General features: G+C 38.0%; 2 protein-coding genes across 3 annotated transcripts in view; both read left to right on the forward strand.

Annotated features, from left to right (window-relative positions):
* MAP4K3 (mitogen-activated protein kinase kinase kinase kinase 3) overlaps nucleotides 1-21,116 on the forward strand; it is a 173,654-nt gene that overhangs the window by 41,114 nt on the left and 111,424 nt on the right. For both annotated transcript variants that reach the window (XM_065929388.1, XM_065929390.1), the window contains exon 2: nucleotides 15,198-15,255. In XM_065929388.1, coding sequence (XP_065785460.1) covers nucleotides 15,198-15,255 — 58 coding nt within the window. The remainder of the gene's footprint in view (nucleotides 1-15,197; nucleotides 15,256-21,116) is intronic.
* Nucleotides 16,747-17,165, forward strand: LOC136162969 (ubiquitin-conjugating enzyme E2 N-like). Its single transcript, XM_065927386.1, has one exon. The coding sequence runs from the start codon at nucleotides 16,779-16,781 to the stop codon at nucleotides 17,163-17,165; it is 387 nt and encodes a 128-aa protein (XP_065783458.1). The 5' UTR covers nucleotides 16,747-16,778.

A 21,116-nucleotide genomic window follows, 5' to 3' on the forward strand; every position in this document is an offset into this window, starting at 1 on the left:
GGCTATGCTGTCTTCATACTTGGCAGGCTGTGTGAACTCAGGTCCAGTTTTATTGAGAGGAATGGCCCTGCTGTTATGGTCCTTCCTTGGAGGACTGTCCTAGAACACCCCTGGATTGACAGTGCAGCAGGAAACATAGCTATTTAGTCCTGAAAATAATTGCTTTAGCAAATAAAATGTGGATCTTGTTAATTTTGGCTCTGGACAACCACAAACAGAAATGTGGAATAATGTAGAATTTTAGTCATTTCTGTCCATTCTCATTAAATTACTTTAGTTCAGGCACTCATCATTACATGCTGCTTTAACACTGTGTCCTTAGGGGTTGTCCTGTCTTCTTTTCAGTCCGTCTTTTCAGTTTATCCTCTGAGATCGCCAAAGTATGATAGAGGTAAAAACTCAGCAGTAATGGAAGCAAGTGAGATGCAGTCAAAGGATTTTGGAACAGAGGAAAAATGTGAAAAAAGTGGTATTCATATTGGTCATTCTCCTGTACTAATAGATGGATTTTTAGTGAAAGGAGGAATAATAGTAGAAAAATTTTTATATAATATGATAACAGAAAAAGATGTTTCTAATATTTTTAGGAGTGCTTGGAGAAGGAAATGGCAACCCACTCCAGTATTCTTGCCTGGAGAATCCTATGGACAGAGGAGCCTGGTAGGCTACAGTCCACGGGGTCGCAAAGAGTCGGACATGACTGAGTGACTTCACTTTCACTTTGTGAAAGTAACATTTATAGATTTCATGAAGCCAAATTAGTCTGTCTATAAATATATTTAAGTTTTTTAAGTTTGGAATTTTATGTCAGGTAAAAAGCAAATATGGGCTTCCCTTGTGGCTCAGAGTTTAAAAAGTGTCTGCCTGCAATGCAGGAGACCCGGGTTCGATCCCTGGGTCAGGAAGATCCCCTGGAGAAGGAAATGGCAACCTACCCCAGTATTCTTGCCTGGAGAATCCCATGGACGAAGGAGCCTGGTGGGCTATAGTCCATGGGGTCGCAAAGAGTCGGACACGACTGAGCGACTTCACTTTCACTTTGAAAAAGCAAATATATGTTTTAAAATCACTGATTTTAGTGAAAGATATAAATCCCGCACTCAGATGCATTCTTGTGTTCCAGTAATTTGTTTACTTAATTCAGATCTAAACAGAATTTTAAATTATAAGATGAAGTTGGCTGTTGCATGCTTTTATTTAATGGATAGATCCTGATTATTATAGGTGGAAATGGTGTCCTCAAATGGATAGGTGCTAGGTTTCATGACTGATGTATTTGAAGTATATATTCTTTTGTAAGGTAGAAATTCATATTTAAAAATAAACAGAAGGCTTCAAGTGAGAAAAAGATTTTATTGGGTAGACTATTTTGTCTTTTTTTTTAATCTTTTTATAATTAATCTGAACTACCAATTATCTCAATAAATAAATACTCAGTTTATTTGACATAATATTTCACCATGGTTTGATTTTTGTTCTTTTCTTTTGAAATTTTAATTAGATGTATGTTCCTCTCTCTTTCATGAGATGTCTTTATGAGATAAGATGATTTTAAAATGTCCCAATCTCTCATATCTTCTATATCTGTCTCTTTTTGCTGTTTTAGATCTGTCATTTGATTTACTAATTCTGTCTCTGTGTGTGCTCCAATTAGGTTTTTAATTTCAAGAATTATATTTTTTATTTTATTTTTTATTTATACTTAATTCTAGTAAGTTCTTTTATTCCTGTCTTTCAAGTCATTTTTTTTTTTAGCCTCTTATTTCTGGCCCATGTAGTTAATACTTTCCTATAGTCCTATAAACTTTTAATTTTATGTAATTGTAATTTTATGTATCCATTGTAACTGTAATTTTATGTATCCATTAATTCCAAAATTTGAACTTCCCACAAATTTCATTCTGTTGTTTCTAACTTCTGCTGTTCTTGTAGTTTGTTTCCTTTTGGTTTGATAATTTTGTTTTAATTTCATATTTGGCCAGTGCTGTATTTAAGAATCTCCTGGGGCATGGATCGAAAGTGTATTTCTCTATAGAAAATTTGCTTCTCTTTCTGACAGGTGCCTTGATTACCAATGCAGGAACAGCTTAAATTCATTTCTTGGCTTGAGTTTCCTGGTCCTTGCAGTGTAAATTTATACTAAACTGAGAAAATAGATTGTAATTATGAATATGAATTTTCAAGAAATCCCATTCCAGTGATTCAAGCACTTTTTAAAATTTGTTCTCTATGTCAGTGGACAGACACCCACTTCCTTACCTCCATGCACTGCGAGGTGTGACTTTGGGGGGCATTGTTGCTTTTTTTGTGGTGATCTCAGTTCCAGCTTTCACTCTCAGTTCAGTTCAGTCAGTTGCCCAGTCATGTCAGACTCTGCAACCCCATGAACTGCAGCACGCCAGGCCTCCCTGTCCATCGCCAACTCCCAGAGTTTACTCAAACTCATGTCCATTGAGTCGGTGATGCCATGTCGTCCCCTTCTTCAGCCTTCAATCTTTCCCAGCATCAGGGTCTTTTCAAATGAGTCAGTTCTTCGCATCAGGTGGCCAATTAAAGTCTCTAGACTCCAAGTTTAAGCTGAAGTCGTGACTTTAGCCGGAGAAGGCAATGGCACCCCACTCCAGTACTCTTGCATGGAAAATCCCATGGACAGAGGAGCCTGGTGGGCTGCAGTCCATGGGTTCACTAAGAATCAGACACGACTGAAGCGACGCAGCAGCAGCAGCAGCAGCATGACTTTAGCTCTTCCTTACCACTCTGATTTCCTTCAGTAAATGCATTCAACAGATTTTAATTTTTTTAGCAAATTACTGTTTTCTCTCTGTTTTTGCCTCCTGTGGATTTCTTTCCTCGTGAGTCCAGCACTGCATTTAAAAGAGTACTTGTTCTGTCTTACCTGCTATAGCTGGGTATTTATAATGGGAAGGATTTTCATATCTAGTTTTACATATTTCCAAAAGCAAAACCTCAGGTGATTTTTTATACACACTGGAGTTTGGACCTCTTTGGATTAGAGATGCTGCTTCTATTGTTTCTATAGTAGGAAGTGGGAATGTGGTTACCTGGCCCCTTATGTTTTCCCAAACTTATTGCCACTGTTAAGGTTTTATCCATGTTATCAGTTCATTTGACATTTGTGGTCTGCCAGTTACCAGAAGTGTTATTGGTATGGAACAAGTCCAGTTTGAATTCCAAATAACTTTTAAAAAATAAACTTTGAACTATAACTTGTTGCTGTTTGATTTTTATCAATCATAGAATATTTTCTGTGTCTTTATACAGTCATTAAGTGCATCTTTTTAAAAAGTTAATATGATAGTCTCAATCTGCTTTTTGGGGTTGTTTTTTTTTTTTTTTTTGAGATTAGCATCATACAGTCTTAGAAACTTAGATCTTTAATCACCTGGTTTTAAGAAACAAAGAGGCATTGAAGTTAATTCAGGAAAAGAGAGGCTGTTGTAAAGCTGCATGTGATAGGGGACTGGAAAGTTGTCAGGAACGCAGGCAGCTTTAGAGGTGTGTTTCTTTCTCATGGTCTCTTATTTTTTCTCTATGCATTTGTTCTGTTCTCTGCTCTTTACTGTCTGTTTCCTTGCTGTATCTTTTCTGCTTCTTCATATCTTTATTTTGCCCATGGTCCTACTTGCTAAGACACTGGCACAACTTTATGGCATCATTTTCACACTGGGTTATATTGCATGCTGGTTCAAACTTCTTAGAGCTGTGATGTCTAATATGGTTGTCACTGGCCACACATGGCTTTTAAAGTCAAAGTTAAAACAATATGTAGGATCTATGTGCTGAAAATACACAATGTGTAGGATCTATATGCTGACAATGTTTTTATAAAATGCTCGTGAAAAACATCAAAGAAAACCTAAACAGAGAGTAATGTTCATGGCCTGAAAAGTTCTGAATAGTAAAAGTGTAAGTTTTCCACAAATTGATCTATAATTATCAACAATCAAGATCAGAATCCCAGCAGGATTTCTTACAGTAAGTATAGACAAGGTGATTCTAAAATTTCTGTGAAAAGAGAAAGAACCTAGAATAGCTAAAGGAACTTTGAAAAAAGAAAAATAAAATAGGAAGAATCACAATGTCTCATTTTTAAGAACTAACTGTAAAGCTGTGGTAATCAAGATTGTGTGTAGTGTGGGTAAGGAATAGAACAAGATCAGTGAATCAATGTAGAATCCAGAAATAGAACCACACAGATAACAGCCAATTGATTTTAACAAAGATGCAAGGCAATTCAGTGGAAGAAAGATAATAACCTTTTCAACAAATAGTATTGGAAAAGTTGGACATAAACATGCGAAAAACAAAGGAACATTGACCTAAACTTCACAAAACAAAATTAACTTAAACAAAAATGAACTCAAAGTATATCATAAATATAAATGTAAAACTTGTTTTTTAGAAGAAAACACAGGAGAAAATCTTTATGACTTGAGGTCAGGTAAGGTCTTATACATGACACCAGAGCATAATTCATAAAAGAAAACAATTGATAAACTGGATTTCATCAAAAGTTAAAAAATTCTGCTCAGTGTGTTAGTTTGCTAGGTCTGCTGTAGCAGAATACCACAGACTGGGTGGCATAAAACAATTGAAATTTTATTTCCTCACGGTTCTAGAGACTAGAAATCCAAAGTCAAGGTGTGTAAGCGTTGGTGTCTCCCGAGGCCTCCCCTTGGGTTGTAGGTGGCTGCCTTCTTGCTGTGTCTCAGCATGGCCTTTTCTCTGTGCACTAACATCTCTGGGCCCTTTTCTTATAAGAAGACTAGTCCCATTGGATTAGAGCCCATCCGTATGAACTCATTTAACTTTAATTACGTCCTTTAAGGCCTTGTCTCCAAATACACCTTCATTCTAAGGTACTATGCATTAGAACTTCAACATACAGATTTTGGGAGCACACAATTAGTCCATTGTTGTTCAGTCACTCAGTCATGTCCGACTCTTTGCAGCCCCATGGACTGCAGCACATAGGCTTCCCTGCCCTTCACTGTCTTCCGGAGTTTTCTCAAACTCTTGTCCATTGAGTCAGTGATGCCACCCAACCAACTCATTTTCTGTCGCCCCCTTCTCCTCCTGGCCTCAATCTTTCCTAGCACCAGGGTCTTTTCTAGTGAGTTGGCTCTTTGCATCAGGTGATCAAAGTTTTGGAGCTGCAGCTTCAGCATCAGTCCTTCCAGTGACTATTCAGGGTTGATTCCCTTTAGAATTGACTGGTTTGATCTCCTTGCAGTCCAAAAGACTCTCACGAGCCTTCTCCAGTACCACAGTTCGAAAGCATCAGTTCAGTCCATAATGCTCTGCAGAAGACACTGTTAAGAGAAAAGACAAGCTAAGACTGGGAGGAAATATTTGTAAATTGTAATGTTTGCAAAAGAACTTGTATCAAGAATATATAAAAAAACTTTCAAAGCTCAACAGTAAGAAAATAAACATCCCAGTTAAAACATGGACAAAAGATAGAAGACCGTTCACCAAAGGGTGGCAAATAAGCACTGGAATAGATGTTCAACATCATTAGCCTTTAGGAAAATGAAGACTAAAACCACCGTGAGATACCATTACATACCTGTTGAAAATGACTAAAAAGTACAATTCCAGTTTCTGACAAGGAAGTTCTGGAAGAGCTGGAGCTCTCATACATCGCTGCTGGAAATGAACAATGGTACATCCACTGAAGAACAGAATTGGCAGATTCTTTAAAAATTAAATATGTATCTACTGTATCCCTCTCCAAGATATTCTTTAACCTATACATTGAGTTTATAGCAGCTCTATTTATATTTACCAAAAACTAAAAATAGCTGATACATCCTTCAACTCGTAGTGAATTAACTGGGGTATATCCATACAGTGGAATACTACTTAACAATAAAAAGGAACTAATGATATATGGAGTAACTTGGTGAAAGAAGATAAGTCTAATTTACATGAAATTCTTGGAAAGGTAAAACTGTAGTGGCCAAGAACAATCAGTGGTTGCCAGAGGTAAAGGTAAGGGGATAGTATAACTTTCAAGGGAGTTTTTGCAGTGATGGAACTTTTCTGTTTCCAGATGATAGTTAACTCACTTTATGCAAATCTATACATGTGTTAAAATTACTAGAACTATATTTTTAAAAGTCAAATTTTTTCCCCCAATTAAAGCTAACCGAGTCCTAAGGATGAAATATACAGTAGGGTGACTATAGTTAGCAATACTGTATTGATACTAAGCGAATAGATCTTAAAAGTTCTCATCACAAGAAAAAAAAATGTGTAACTAGGTATGGTGATGGATGTTAACTAAACTTGTGATCATTTAGTAATATATATATCAAATCATTATTTTGTACACCTAAAATTAATACAATGTTATATGTCAATTATATCTCAGTTAATTTTTAAATATTTAAATATCTGAACAGTTTGAGAGCCTTTCAAATTTAAATATCTTGTTGCATATCAAATAATTAAATAAAATTCAGTTCTTCAAACAACCAGCCATGTCTCAATTGACCAGTAGCTTTATGTGGCGTGGGGCTACAGTAGGGGACAGTACAGGTGTAGAACCTTTCCATTGACGCAGAAAATTCTATTGGACAGTATTGTTTCAGAGTGGGAGTCAGCGAGTTTTTTCTGTAAAGGGCCAGGAAGTAAATACTTCAGGGGTTCTGGACGATATGGTCTTTATCTCAGCTACTCAACTCTTACCATTGTGTTGTAAAAGCAGCTACAGATGATACTTAACCAAATGAACACGTTCCTGTACAACTTCATTTACAAAAACAGTCATGCTTGCTGACCCCTATTTTCAATAATCTGATTGGCGTATCTCCTTTTTCATGTCAGCTCAGGTCACGAATGTAGAGTGACCTTATAGTTTACTATCCAAGTTAAATAAAATTTTAATTATAAATTTGAGGGTGAAAGTGGGCCCTATTAGTAATTCTGCTAGGACAGTCGGCATAACCTAGAGTGTCCTGGGCAAACCGGGAATGTCTGTCACCCTGGCTATCAGTCTTCCTGTAGAATTGGTTGCCCTTGTAGTAGGCTCATACCTAGTCTGAGTAACTGTGGAAAAGCAAACAAAAGTATTCCTTCAACAGGAGCTTTGGGTTAACCATCTCCCTCTGAAAGGGAGCATTTACGCGGGAGACACCCTGAGGCTCGGCCCGCCCAATGAGCTCAGAATAGCCTCTGTTTTCTGTCCCGGTGCCTTTGCTCCTGCTCTTCTTGCTGTGCCCGCTTTCCTGCCCTGCTTCTGTGTGTGTTGTAATCCAACCCCTCTCTCAAACCTCTGCTTAGATGGTATCTCCTTCATAAAGCCATCCCTGTAACACCCCTTCCAGACTTAGAAGTTTGTATTTATATTTTAGAAAATTCACATGGCATAGTGCCTTAAGCCAGGTCCCCAGACCTGGCTGAGGATCAGAGGCACCTCAGTAGCTTTAAATACAGATTCCTGTCTTGTCCTAAACCTGTTGGCTCAGAAATCAACGGCAGCGTTTTTTGTTGTTTTGTTTTTCAGCTCCTCATATGATCCTTGTATAACCAGCTCCTCATATGATCCTTGTATAGTATTTGGAATCTGTTAATTTAGACTTAAGTTATTTGATGTAAACACCTACTTTTAGAATTAGAAGGAAACTTAGAAATAGTCTCTTTTTTCTCCTCTTATTTTAGATTGAGGGCAGAAGACACAGGGAAATTACTAACTCAGATCCTATTGCTTGTTACTGGCAGAGCCAGCACTAAACTTTGCATTTCTTCACTCCCACCTTGGAACCTTTCTTTATATATATTCACATTGGACAGCCCCTTCTGAACAGTAAGCTTTGAATATAGAAGGTGTTTGGTATATCGTAGTTGATCAGGTTTGTTATTGACAGTTATCTAACTCACTTTATGTAGTATATAGAATATTTTTGCCACTAATACTTTATTCTTGATGATTTTGTTTACTCCCATTGTCACATTCAAGGGATACTTTTCCGATAGTTAGAGATAACTTAGTAGTCAGTATGAAATCATCTCAGAGAAGCCTTTTCCCAAACCAGTGCTAGAATGAACGCTTTCTGAAAGACTGACTGAACCAAACTGAATTCCAGGACAGCTTAGAAGCGTAATGGTTTCCAAGAGCTCCTCTAATCTGAGATCAGCTCTATATCTGCAGGATTTTCCAAACCAAACTCACTCCTGTATGAGAAACGTTACCCAGAATCTCTGGGAGTCTGTGTGGGGGATGCCTAACTTGAAGTGGGGTCAGGAAGGGTTTGTGGGCCGTGCTAATAACCTAAGGTGAGCTTTAAAAGATGTCTAGGAGTTAGGCCAGGGGAGGGAGTTTAGGGAAAGTGTTTGTCTAAGCAGTAAGTGCCAGAGGGTAAAAGTGTGGATAGCACTGGGGCTGGGCAGTTGTTTAGTTTCGCTGGAGCATAAAGCGCCAAGTAAGGTATGACTGGAAATACAGACAGGGGTCAGATAGTAAACAGTTGTATAGTTAAAATGTTGTACTTCACAGCTGGCTATCCACGTGCAAAGGAGTGAAATTTGAACCCTGCCAAACACCATAGAAAAAGTCATAGACCTAAATGGAAATTGGGTCCTAGACTTAAATGGAAAAGCTAAATTATAAAACTCTTTAGAAGAAAACATAGGGAAAAAAATCTTTGTGACCTTGGTTTCCAGTTAGTCATTTCTCATCTATAATACCCAAAGCACAAGCAGCTTAAAGTAGATAAAGTTTGACTTAACAAAATTTAAAATTTTTTGCTTCGAAGAACACCATCAAAAAATGAAGACAACTCAGAGTGGGATTAAATATTTACAGGTCATGTAACTAATAAGAGGCTTACATCAGGATCTGTAAAGAATGCTTGCAAATCAACAGTAAAAATACGACACAATTAAAAATGGGCAAAGAATTAGATACACAGTTTTTCGAAGACAATATTCAAATGACAAACAGGCATATGAAAAGTTGCTTAAGATTGTTAGTCATTAGTGAGTTATTAGACCACAAAGAGATACCACTTCACATCAGTGAGGAAAACTAAAGTTAAAAAGCCAGGTGGAGAGGGAGGTGGGATGGGGGACTGGGATGGGGAATACGTGTAACTCTATGGCTGATTCATATCAATGTATGACAAAACCCACTGAAAAATAAAAAATAAAAATAAAAAAAAGAGAAAAAAAAAAAGCCAGGTAATAATATATATCAGCTTGGCTGTAGAGAAATTGGAACCCTCATATATTGCTGGCAATATGGTGCCGCCACTTTGAAAAAAAGTCTGACAGTTCTTGAGAAGCTAAACAGAGGTTACCATGTGATTCAGCAATTCCACTCTAAGCTGTCTATTCAAGAGAATTGAAAGCGTAGATCCACACAGTGTTCATAAAAGCATTATTCATAATAGGCCAAAATGGAAACAACCCACATATCCTTCAACTGGTAAAAGGATAAACAAATGTGGAATTTTCATTCAATGAAATATTATTCAGCAACAAAAGAATAAAGTACTGATACATGCTACAACATGGATGCACCTGAAGCTTATGCTCAGTGAAAGAAGCCAGTCACAAGGAACCATGGTTTGTACGATCATATTTGTGTGAAATGTCCAGAATAGTCAAATCCATAGAGGCAGAAAGTAGACCCAGTACTAGTTGTCAGGGATTGGGAGGGGGGGGAATAGAGAGTGAGTGCTAATGGGTCTTGAGGTTTCTTTCTGGGTTGATAAAAATCTTTCAAAATTAGATAGGAGTGATGGTTACATAACTATGTGCATACACTAAAAATGACTGAATTGTACACATTAAAAGGGTGAACTTTATGGTATGTGAATTGTATCACAATAAAACTGTTATAAAATGCTATGTTTAGTAAATAATTTAAACTTTCTGGTAAGGAATTTGGATCATGTCTTTCAAGCAGTGGTGTGTACTCCTGAAGAGTTTTGAACTCAAAACAACTGATCTGAGCATTGCTTTCAGAGCGTGTGAGAATGGCGGGCAAATCGGTGCAGTGGCAGAAGACTAGGTCTAGAAGCTGAGAATATTTATCCTCAGTTTTCTTCCCTGGGCAGATCTGTAAAATTCATGTTCAGTTCCGTTGCTCAGTCATGTCCGACTCTGCGACTCCGTGAACCACAGCACGCCAGGCCTCCCTGTCCATCACCAACTCCCAGAGTTTACTCAAACTCATGTCTATCGAGTCGGTGATGCCATCAGCCATCTCGTTCTCTGTCATCGCCTTCTCCTCCTGCCCTCAATCTTTCCCAGCATCAAGGTCTTTTCAAATGAGTTAGCTCTTCACATCAGGTGGCCAAAGTATTGGAGTTTCAGCTTCAGCATCAGTCCTTCCAATGAACACCCAGGACTGATCTCCTTTAGGATGGACTGGTTGGATCTCTTTGCAGTCCAAGGGACTCTCAAGAGTCTTCTCCAACACCACAGTTCAAAAGCATCAATTCTTCGGCGCTCAGCTTTCTTTACAGTCCAACTCTCACATCCATACATGACTACTGGAAAAACCATAGCCTTGACTAGATGGACCTTTGTTGACAAAGTAATGTCTCTGCTTTTTAATATGCTGTCTAGGTTGGTCATAACTTTCCTTCCAAGGAGTAAGTGTCTTTTAATTTCATGGCTGCAGTCACCATCTGCAGTGATTTTGGAGCCCCCCAAAATAAAGTCAGCCACTGTTTCCCCATCTATTTGCCATGAAGTGATGGGACCAGATGCCATGATCTTAGTTTTCCGAATTTTGAGCTTTAAGCCAACCCTTTCACTCTCCTCTTTCACTTTCATCAAGAGGCTTTTTAGTTCCTCTTCACTCTCTGCCATAAGGGTGGTGTCATCTGCATATCTGAGGTTATTGATATTCCTCCCAGCAATCTTAATTCCAGCTTGTGCTTCTTCCATCCCAGTGTTTCTCATGATGTACTCTGCATATAACTTAAATAAGCAGGGTGACAGTATACAGCCTTGATGTACTCCTTTCCCGATATGGAACCAGTCGGTTGTTCCATGTTCAGTTCTAACTTGCTTCCTGACCTGCATACAGGTTTCTCAAGAGGCAGATCAGGTGGTCTAGTATTCTCATCTCTTAAGAATTTTCCACAGTTTGTTATGATCCACACAGTCAAAGGCTTTGGCCTAGTCAATAAAGCAGAAATAGATGTTTTTCTGGAACTCTCTTGCTTTTTCGATGACCCAGCAGATGTTGGCAATTTGATCTCTGGTTCCTCTGCCTTTTCTAAATCCACCTTGAACATCTGGAAGTTCATGGGGTCATGTACTGTTGAAACCTGGCTTGGAGTTTGAGCATTACTTTACTAGCATGTGAGATGAGTGCAATTGTGCAGTAGTTTGAGCATTCTTTGGCATTGCCTTTCTTTGGGATTGGAATGCAAACTGACCTTTTCCAGTCCTCTGGCCACTGCTGAGTTTTCCAAATTTGCTGGCATATTGAGTGCAGCATTTTCACAGCATCATCTTTTAGGATTTGAAATAGCTCAACTGGAATTCCATTACCTCCACTAGCTTTGTTCGTAGTGATGCTTCCTAAGGCCCACTTGACTTCACATTTCAGGATGTCTGGCTCTAGGTGAGTGATCACACCATCGTGATTATCTGGGTCATGAAGATCTTTTTTGTACAGTTCTTCTGTGTATTCTTGCCACCTCTTCTTCATATCTTCTGCTTCTGTTAGGTCCATACCATTTCTGTCCTTATTGAGCCCATCTTTGCATGAAATATTCCCTTGGTATCTCTGATTTTCTTGAAGAGATCTCTAGTGTTTCCCATTTTGTTGTTTTCCTCTATTTCTTTGCACTCATCACCCAGGAAGGCTTTCTTATCTCTCCTTGCTGTTCTTTGGAACTCTGCATTCAAATAGGAATATCCTTCCTTTTCTCCTTTGCTTTTCACTTCTCTTCTTTTCAGAGCTGTTTGTAAGGCCTCCTTATGTTACTGAATTATAAATTTTTAAACTATATGCTTTATAATATTTATAAATATTTACCTTGTTCTCATTTTTCTATAATCAGTTTTTCTTGGTGATTGAGAAAAGAATAGCAGGTACAGAGCATTAGAGTTGGTGTTTTTAAATTTACTTGTCTGTAATCTTCGCCGCTGTGAGTTTAGAAACAGCAAAATATGACTTATTTTAGCCAGAATATCCAAGATTCTTGATGAATCATAATGTTAAACACCTTTCATTAGTACACATAAGGATTATAATGTGGTAAAGATCAGAAATTCAGTTTCCTGAGGATTTTTTCTTCCCTTTTTGTGAACTATCTTATTTCTGTCGAATAAGTTGCATATTAGAAAATATTCATAAGGCGAAAAGAACAGTAATCATTAGCTGTCTTGTTTTCTTATTGACTCTGAAGAACCATAATTTAAAAACTTGCTACTCTTTAGGAAATCCTAATTTAAATTTGGAAAAATAGTATTCATAAGTCTAGCCTATAGTAAATAATTGGCTCTTGTAAGTAGTTTACTGTCATAGTTTCTCTGTTAACTGTGTGCTGCTGTTAGCTGTTAGTGACGCTATTTTTAGAAGAGTACCTTATGTGCTGCAGCCGTCTTTGCCCCTTTGTGTCACCTGTGTTGTCAAGGGAAGTGTGCCCTCTTGTGGTCAGTTGGAAACAATTTCAGTTGTAAAAAGAGTCATCCTAGCTTTCTCTCAGTTCATATTTTTTTTTGCTCGTTCATTTGGAATTACCCAGACTCTGAATTTATTTTTCAGTAAACAGAAAATAAAACTATTTCAAGATTTTTAAATGAAGAATTGAGAATTAGAGAGTGGTGTCTTATTTAATTGGAGAAGTGCTTAAAGAAGATATGGATTAAAGGACAGGGTGTCAAGAAGTCTAACAGAGAAAAGATATCACAACTGTGAGGAAAGGCAAGGTGTTCTGATAGTGTTTGAGAAGATTTATGACTAATGTTGTTGTGATATAATGAGTATTTTGCACTCTGCTCCATCTTCTTTACAAATTGCTCCCAGAATGACACTCTGATTTTATTTCTATTCCATTTATATGTGTGTGTGTGTGTGTGTGTGTGTGTGTGTGTGTGTATCCTTTCACCTTTTCCTGGTGAAAGCGATAAATACTTGTGTGACACTATTGGAAATGTCTGTTTCATGTAATAGAAATTAAGTTAATTTGAAATAAATGTTGAAATCTGTTTTGAACTGCCTGTAGTTCAAAAACTTACTATTCTGTAGTAAGTTGGCATCATAAATGTTTATGAGTTATGGGGATTTTTTCAAAAGGAATGAACTTCCCTTGAAATTTTAATTTTTCTTAATTTGTATTTTTAATACCTTTGTTGATCTTTGAGTTTAAAGGTTAAGTTTTTATTTATATGTTTTAGCAGTGACTGTGTCCTGTATATATCTTCTTAGAAACTGATTTTTTTTTAATGCCCCAATATTCTTAGAAGGATTCCACTGTTAATATTGTTATCATCCCTTATGGGTGATTCACTGAGCTTTACCAGTCCATTAATAAGAACTGTTACCAAAAAAAAAAAAAAAAACAAGTGTTACAACTAAGAATAATTCTCATCACATGAATGAATTTATCTGTGATGGGTGAATTGCATGTGTTGGTCTTCATTAGTTGATATGAAAATCAATTTAAGTTTCAGTTCATAGTTTAATATTTTGAAAATTTTGATTCAATTATAAAACATTTTAAATTTACAAAAATAACCGCCATTTTTATACAAATTGAAAAGACAGTTTCTGCTTACTTACATGTAATTACACTTGTAAACACTGACAATCTAATATTATGCATTGATTTTTTAAATAGTTTTTATTTTTAATATGTGGCTTGTAAAATATATTTGATTTGTATTGAATTGATTTCTTTATACTATCAGATGTGTTTAAACAAATATGAGGAGCTTGTTTTTACAGTTATATAAAGGTATTTGCTTTTCATATTGTAAAGTTTTTTTAAGTTAAAAGTTTAAAGCTAGTTCATTCAGAATTCTTTGAATGAAAGAGGACAATGAAAAAGTTGACTTAAAACTCAACATTCAGAAAACTAAGATCATTGCATCTGGTCCCATCACTTCATGGCAAATAGGTGAGGAAACAATGGAAAGAGTGAGAGACTTTATTTTGGGGTCTCCAGAATCACTGTAGATGGTGACTACAGCCATGAAATTAAAAAACGCTTACTTCTTGGAAGAAAAGCTATGACCAACCTAGACAGCATATTGAAAAGCAGAGACATTACTTTGCCAACAAAGGTCCCTCCAGTCAAAGCTATGGTTTTTCCGTTAGTCATGTATGAATGTGAGAGTTGGACTATAAAGAAAGCTGAGCACCAAAGAATTGATGCTTTTGAACTGTGGTGTTGGAGAAGACTCTTGAGAGTCCCTTGAACTGCACGGAGATCCAACCAGTCCATCCTAAAGGAGATCAGTCCTGTATATTCATTGGAAGGACTGATGCTGAAGCTGAAACTGCAATACTTTGGCCACCTGATGTGAAAGACCCTGATGCTGGGAAAGACTGAAGGCAGGAGGAGAAGGGGGCAACAGAGGATGAGATGGATGGATGGCATCACCAACGTGATGGACATGGGTTTGAGTAGGCTCTGGGAGTTGGTAATGGACAGGGAAGCCTGGCATGTTTAAGTCCATGCGGTCGCAAAGAGTCAGACACGATTGAGCGACTGAATTGAACTTGAGTGAATGGCAGTGGAATGCAGTGCTTAAAAAGCTCCGGCTCTAGAGTCAGGCTGCCTGAGTTTGAATCCCAGCACTGTCCCTAGCTATACGGTCTTGGCAAGTTCTCTGTGCTTCAGATTCTTCATCTGCAATGCAAGAATATTACTGATATTATTACATTAGTACCTGCCTCTTAAGATTGCTGTAAAAATTCAATGAATTAATATAAAACCACTTGGAATAGTGCCTGGATATACTACAATCTGGATTTCTATTAACTGCTGTTATTATCGTCATCATTAAATTTATACTTGGATTGATGTTGAAATTTCATTGGGAAGAATATACTGTTTGTTTTGTAAATATAAATCACTTTTACAATTCTTACCTTAAAAAATATTCTGATTAAGTGACAGTATAAGTAGTAAGCTAAAACAGCATTTCATAAAGTTGTTATGAAAGCTTTCTTTTCACAAGTATCTTCTTTTCTTTTTTAGGCACGGAATGTTAACACCGGTGAACTGGCAGCAATTAAAGTAATAAAATTGGAACCAGGTAAATTCATTGAAATTTGCTGTTTCTTATTGCTCTCAGCCACTGGATATCTCAGGCTTGTTTTAGTGATGTTTGGTCAACATTCTTTTGTTGTTCCGACATCTGGCAGAGAGGGCTGTTGTCTGCTCCTCCACCTCTCAAGACCTGTAGACACCTTGCCCAGTTCTTCCCTGAAAAACCGCTGATAATTGCAGGAGGACGGGGCGCTCCGGAGGAGACTTTGTTCGGTCTGGACTTCGCTGAGCTCACCTGTCACACACTGATGGTGTTTGTCCGGGTTGACTCTGTCCAGTGACGAGAGGCAGTGTGCTGCAGTGGAGAGAACGGAATTGGGACCTGGTCTCTGCAGACCAGTTCTTTGTGTCCCGTACACCTGCTCTGTGAACTTGGGCAAGAAACTTTAGCCCTGAGTCTCAGTTTCCTTAATAAACCTGACTTTCACATTTTGGGGGTCGTTAATATTGGAATAGCTGCCTTCCACCTGGAGTAGCTTGTAAAGCCCTATTTTTCATCTGCTTCAACTGTATTCTGTCCCTGAATTCCCCCCACTCCCTGCAGAACCCATGTCTTTCTGAACTGACTACATACTCTTAAAAACCCCTCCCCTCCCCCATTTCTCCCTCCCATCATAAGTACATAAGTGTACTAGTGTCTAGACTGAATTCCACCTCAATGATAGTTCCTTTCTGGTGATGCCTTTCTGTATGGCATCCATCCAGTAATATTTTTTTTTAATTGTAGACAACTTTTTCTATAAAGGTCGAGAGTAAAATATTGTAGGCTTTTTGGACCACATATAGTCTCTATGTGGTTCTCTCTCTCTTCCTCTCTCTTTCTTCCTCCTTAAACGTACTTTGCTGAAAAATCATTGTTAACAAACCAGGTCATGTGCTTGTAGTTTGCCCACCCCTGATTTTGATCATCAGTAAACTTAGAAGTGCTGTTAGGATGAAGTTTCAAGGATGTGTTGACTGACTGATCAAACTACACTCGAATATAATGAATTTAAAATAATTTCTCCTTTATGGGTATTGACAGATTTTTTTAATGCTCTAATTATATTCTAACATCACAAAACAAAGCCTTTTTCCTTTTCTTTGAAACTCCTATTCTTTAGTGGATATTCAAAATTGACAAACTTGACAAAAAAATAAAGGTTTGACATTTGAAGCAGGGCCTCCACTTTTAATCATTAAGAAGAGGCAATGTTATTGATGACAGAGTCTGCTTAGAAGCAGTGTGTACATACACTGTTCCCTCAAATCAATTTAGTGCCTTCTCTTTCAGGAAACCTTTCTCCCCGACCCCTCCTCCAATTAAGATGATTCCTACTACAGGAGTACCTTTTCCCACAGCTGTGATTCTAGAGTTGCCTTTCTTTGTTCCTAAATTGTAATCAGATTAAGTCCACAGCATTCAACTTAGGGTCCATGCATAGTACCCATTCAGGACATCTTAAAATGTCCTTTAAAAAATTAGGAACTGGGAGACGAGACCAGAGGCCGAACTCGGGATCTGACAAGATGGCCGGGCTGCCCCGCAGGATTATCAAGGAAACCCAGCGTTTGCTGGCAGAACCAGTTCCTGGCATTAAAGCAGAACCAGATGAGAGCAACGCCCGTTATTTTCATGTGGTCATTGCCGGCCCTCAGGATTCCCCCTTTGAGGGAGGGACTTTTAAACTTGAACTATTCCTTCCAGAAGAATACTCAATGGCAGCCCCTAAAGTACGTTTCATGACCAAAATTTATCATCCTAATGTAGACAAGTTGGGAAGAATATGTTTAGATATTTTGAAAGATAAGTGGTCCCCAGCACTGCAGATCCGCACAGTTCTGCTATCGATCCAGGCTTTGTTAAGTGCTCCCAATCCAGATGATCCGTTAGCAAATGATGTAGCGGAGCAGTGAAGACCAATGAAGCCCAAGCCATAGAAACAGCTAGAGCATGGACTAGGCTATATGCCATGAATAATATTTAAATCGCTTCGATCCTCAAGTGTGCATCAGTTCTCCTGTTCTGCCAAGACTTCTTCCTTTTTTGTTTGCATTTAATGGACACAGTCTTAGAAACATTACAGAATAAAAACCCAGACATCTTCAACCCTTTGGTGATTAAGTGCACATTAGCAAATCTATGTCTTGTCCTGATTCACTGTTGTAAAGCATGAGCAGAGGCTGGAAGTACCATCTGGATTGTTGCGAAACGTTTAAAAGCAGTGGCGCCTCTCTGCTTTTATTCATTTCCCCCATCATGGTTTAAGTATAAAGCACTGTGAATGAAGGTAGTTGTCAGGGTTAGCTGCAGGGGTGTGGGTGTTTTTCTTTATTTTATTATTATTATTTTTTTTTTTGGTGGGGGGGAAGGTAGTTTTATTTTAATTTTATGGGCTCCTTTCCCCCTTTTTATGGTGATCTAATTGCATTGGTTAAAAGCAGCTAACCAGTTCTTTAGAATATGCTCTCTAGCCAAGTCTAACTTTATTTAGACGCTGTAGATGGACAAGCTTTATTGTTTGAGCCAAAATGGGAACATTAAACAGACATCACAGCCCTCACTAATAACATTGTGACCTTGCTGTCAAGTGTAAAATCCTCCCTTCAAGAAGAAGCTTGTGACCATTTTGTATGGCTTGTCTGGAAACTTCTGTAAATCTTATGTTTTAGTAAAATATTTTTTGTTATTCTAAAAAATAAAAAAAAAATTAGGAACTTAAAATCTTATTGTTCATCAGGTCATTTGCTTTCTGATTAGTGAGTTTGTTTTATGTTAATCTTAAATACTGCCTTATATATATATATATATATATATATATCAGTTCAGTTCAGTTCAGTTCAGAACTCACTCAGTTCAGTCACTCAGTTCAGTTCAGTCACTCAGTTGTGTCTGACTCTTTGTGACCCCATGAATCACAGCATGCCAGGCCTCCCTGTCCATCACCAACTCCCAGAGTTTACTCAAACTCATGTCCATCGAGTCGGTGATGCCATCCAGCCATCTCATCCTCTGTTGCCCCCTTCTCCTCCTGCCCCCAATCCCTCCCAGCATCAGGGTCTTTTCCAATGAGTCAACTCTTCACATGAGGTAGCCAAAGTACTGGAGTTTCAGCTTCAGTGTCAGTCCTTCCAATGAACACTCCTTTAGGATGAACTGGTTGGATCTCCTTGCAGTCCAAGGGACTCTCAAGATTCTTCTCCAACACCACAGTTCAAAAGCATCAATTCTTCGGTGCTCAGCTTTCTTCACAGTCCAACTCTCATATCCATACATGACCACTGGAAAAACCATAGCCTTGACTAGACAGACTTTTGTTGGCAAAGTAATGTCTTTGCTTTTTAATATGCTATCTAGGTTGGTCATAACTTTCCTTCCAAGGAGTAAGTGTCTTTTAATTTCATGGCTGCAGTCACCATCTGCAGTGATTTTGGAGCCCCCCAAAATAAAGTCAGCCACTGTTTCCCCATCTATTTGCCGTGAAGTGATGGGACCAGATGCCATGATCTTAGTTTCTGAATGTTGAGTTTTAAGCCAACCCTTTCACTCTCCTCTTTCACTTTCATCAAGAGACTTTTTAGTTCCTCTTCACTTTCTGCCATAAGGGTGGTGTCATCGGCATATCTGAGGTTATTGATATTTCTCCTGGCATTCTTGATTCCAGCTTGTGCTTCTTCCATCCCAGCGCTTCTCATGATGTACTCTGCATATAAGTTAAATAAGCAAGGTGACAATATACAGGGTCAACGTACTCCTTTTCCTATTTGGAACCAGTCTGTTGTCCCATGTCCAGTTCTAAGTGTTGCTCCCTGACCTGCATACAGGTTTCTCAAGAGGCAGGTCAGGTGGTCTGGTATTCTCATCTCTTTCAGAATTTTCCACAATTTATTGTGATCCCTATCACTATAATAGATGAAAATAGAATTAAATAAAAAGAAACATATGTATTCCTACTCTGCCACTCAGAGATAACGAGAATTACCACCATATATATGTTATGAGATATACACTTAAATTTGATTAACATTGGACTCTCTCCTTTTGTGTTCTTAGAAGCCACCTGAATTTTTCTATTAAATTTCTTTAATTTGTTTATGTCTTGTGAGAAAGGTTAAACTTGTCAGTGAGCTTGAAGTATATGGCCCAGTGGTTACAACCACAGACTCTAAAGCCAAGCTCCTTTGATTCTCGTCTCGCTTGACCATGTTGTTTAGGCTTTTTGGGTGGACCTTTGTACCCTCATCCCTAAAGTGGGGATGATAGTAGTAGCCTCCTCTTAAGGCTGCTGCGGGGTTAAAGAAGCTGAAATCCCCAAGGCATTTTGCAGCTTCTTGACAAGTCTGCTAGTTTACCACAGTGACCTAGCAGTTCCACTCCTGTGTGTCTGCCTACAGCAACTTCTCACACAAGTGTCCACAGCAAGGTTATTCTCAGTAGGCAGAGCTTGGCACCAACCTAAGTGCCCATCAACCGGTGAATGAATAGACAAAATATGTCTGTACAATGCAATGGAATGCTGTTGAGCAAGAAAAAGAAACAAACTTGATACATGCTGTGACATTAATGATCCTTAAAAATTGTAAAGCGTAAAGAGCCAGCCAATTCTGTTAATGTGGAATGTCCAGAAAAAGCAGATCTGCAGAGTCAGAAAGAGGATTAGTCAGCTGGGGTGTGTGTGTGTGTGTGAGGAAGGATTAAGAGTTAATGGATGTGAGGGGTCTTATCGGTTAATGGAAATATTTTAAAATTGATTTATACTGATGGTTGCACAACTAGGTGAATTTACTAAAGAAAAATCTTTGAATTATGCACTTGATATGGATTAAGTGTTGCTGTAGCTTAGTTCTTGTTGTGCCTGACTCATTGCAACCCCACTAACTGTAGTCCACCAGGCTCCTCTGTCCATGGGATTTCCCAGGAAAGAATACTGGAATGAGTTGCCATTTCCTTTCCCATGGGATCTTCCCAACTCAGGGATCGCCCCGCACCTCCTGCATTGGCAGGTGAATTCTTTACTGCTGAGCCACCGGGAAACCCATGTATGAATTACACGATTTTAAAATATGCCTTAATATAGTTTATAAAAATATAATCACAATACCATTGTCATCTCTTAACAATATTAATAATAGCTTCTTAATAAGAAATAAGTTTCACATGTTGCAATTAGTTGATATGTCTCAAACTTCTTTTATGTCTATAGGTTCTGCCTTCACTTCTTTTTCATTTTTTTCCTTGTCCCCCCTGCCTTTTTAAAGAAACTTACTCATTTGTCCTACGGAACTTCCCCCCAACCCACGTTTTGCCAGTTATCTCGCAATAGAATCTTTTAATGTGGTCTTCTGTGGGTTGGGAGTTAGCTCTCGAAGACTGATAAGATTCAGGTTTGATTTGGAATGTGGTAGAAGAGGACAGCTTCGTTGGTAGTGTTATGTACTCGTTTTTCTGAATTAGAATTCTAATGTTAGAATATTAGTCTTTGACATTTTGAAAAACAAAAACTAAACCTGAAATAGTCAAGTATAATGAAAAGAATTTTGAGAATTTGCATCCAAAGTAGTTGTTTTCCCCCTTTTTCTTGATAACTGATATCCAGTCTGAACCTGAAGCTACGTGAAACCTTATTTGGGCAACATTGTTTAAATTTTTTTTATAGATTTTGATGAAGAGTAACATAATGGCTGATAATGGTATTGTTTGGATATCAGAAGTAGATACAATAATACAAGATACTCAGTGACTTTGGAAAATAAAGGATTTCATAGAGGTGAATTTTCTAAAATTCTGTTTAAATTGCCAAAGTTGTTTTAACCATTATCTGTAAGTATTTCTCTCATGCATTTCATCTCAAATAGCATGCTGAGAGT

This window comes from Muntiacus reevesi, chromosome 3 (genome assembly GCF_963930625.1).
Source record: "Muntiacus reevesi chromosome 3, mMunRee1.1, whole genome shotgun sequence".
Taxonomy (NCBI): Eukaryota; Metazoa; Chordata; class Mammalia; order Artiodactyla; family Cervidae; genus Muntiacus; species Muntiacus reevesi.

What these genes read in the sequence shown, in the direction of transcription:
- LOC136162969 (XM_065927386.1), top strand. Translation starts at nt 16,779, where the DNA reads ATGGCCGGGCTGCCCCGCAGGATTATCAAGGAAACCCAGCGTTTGCTG.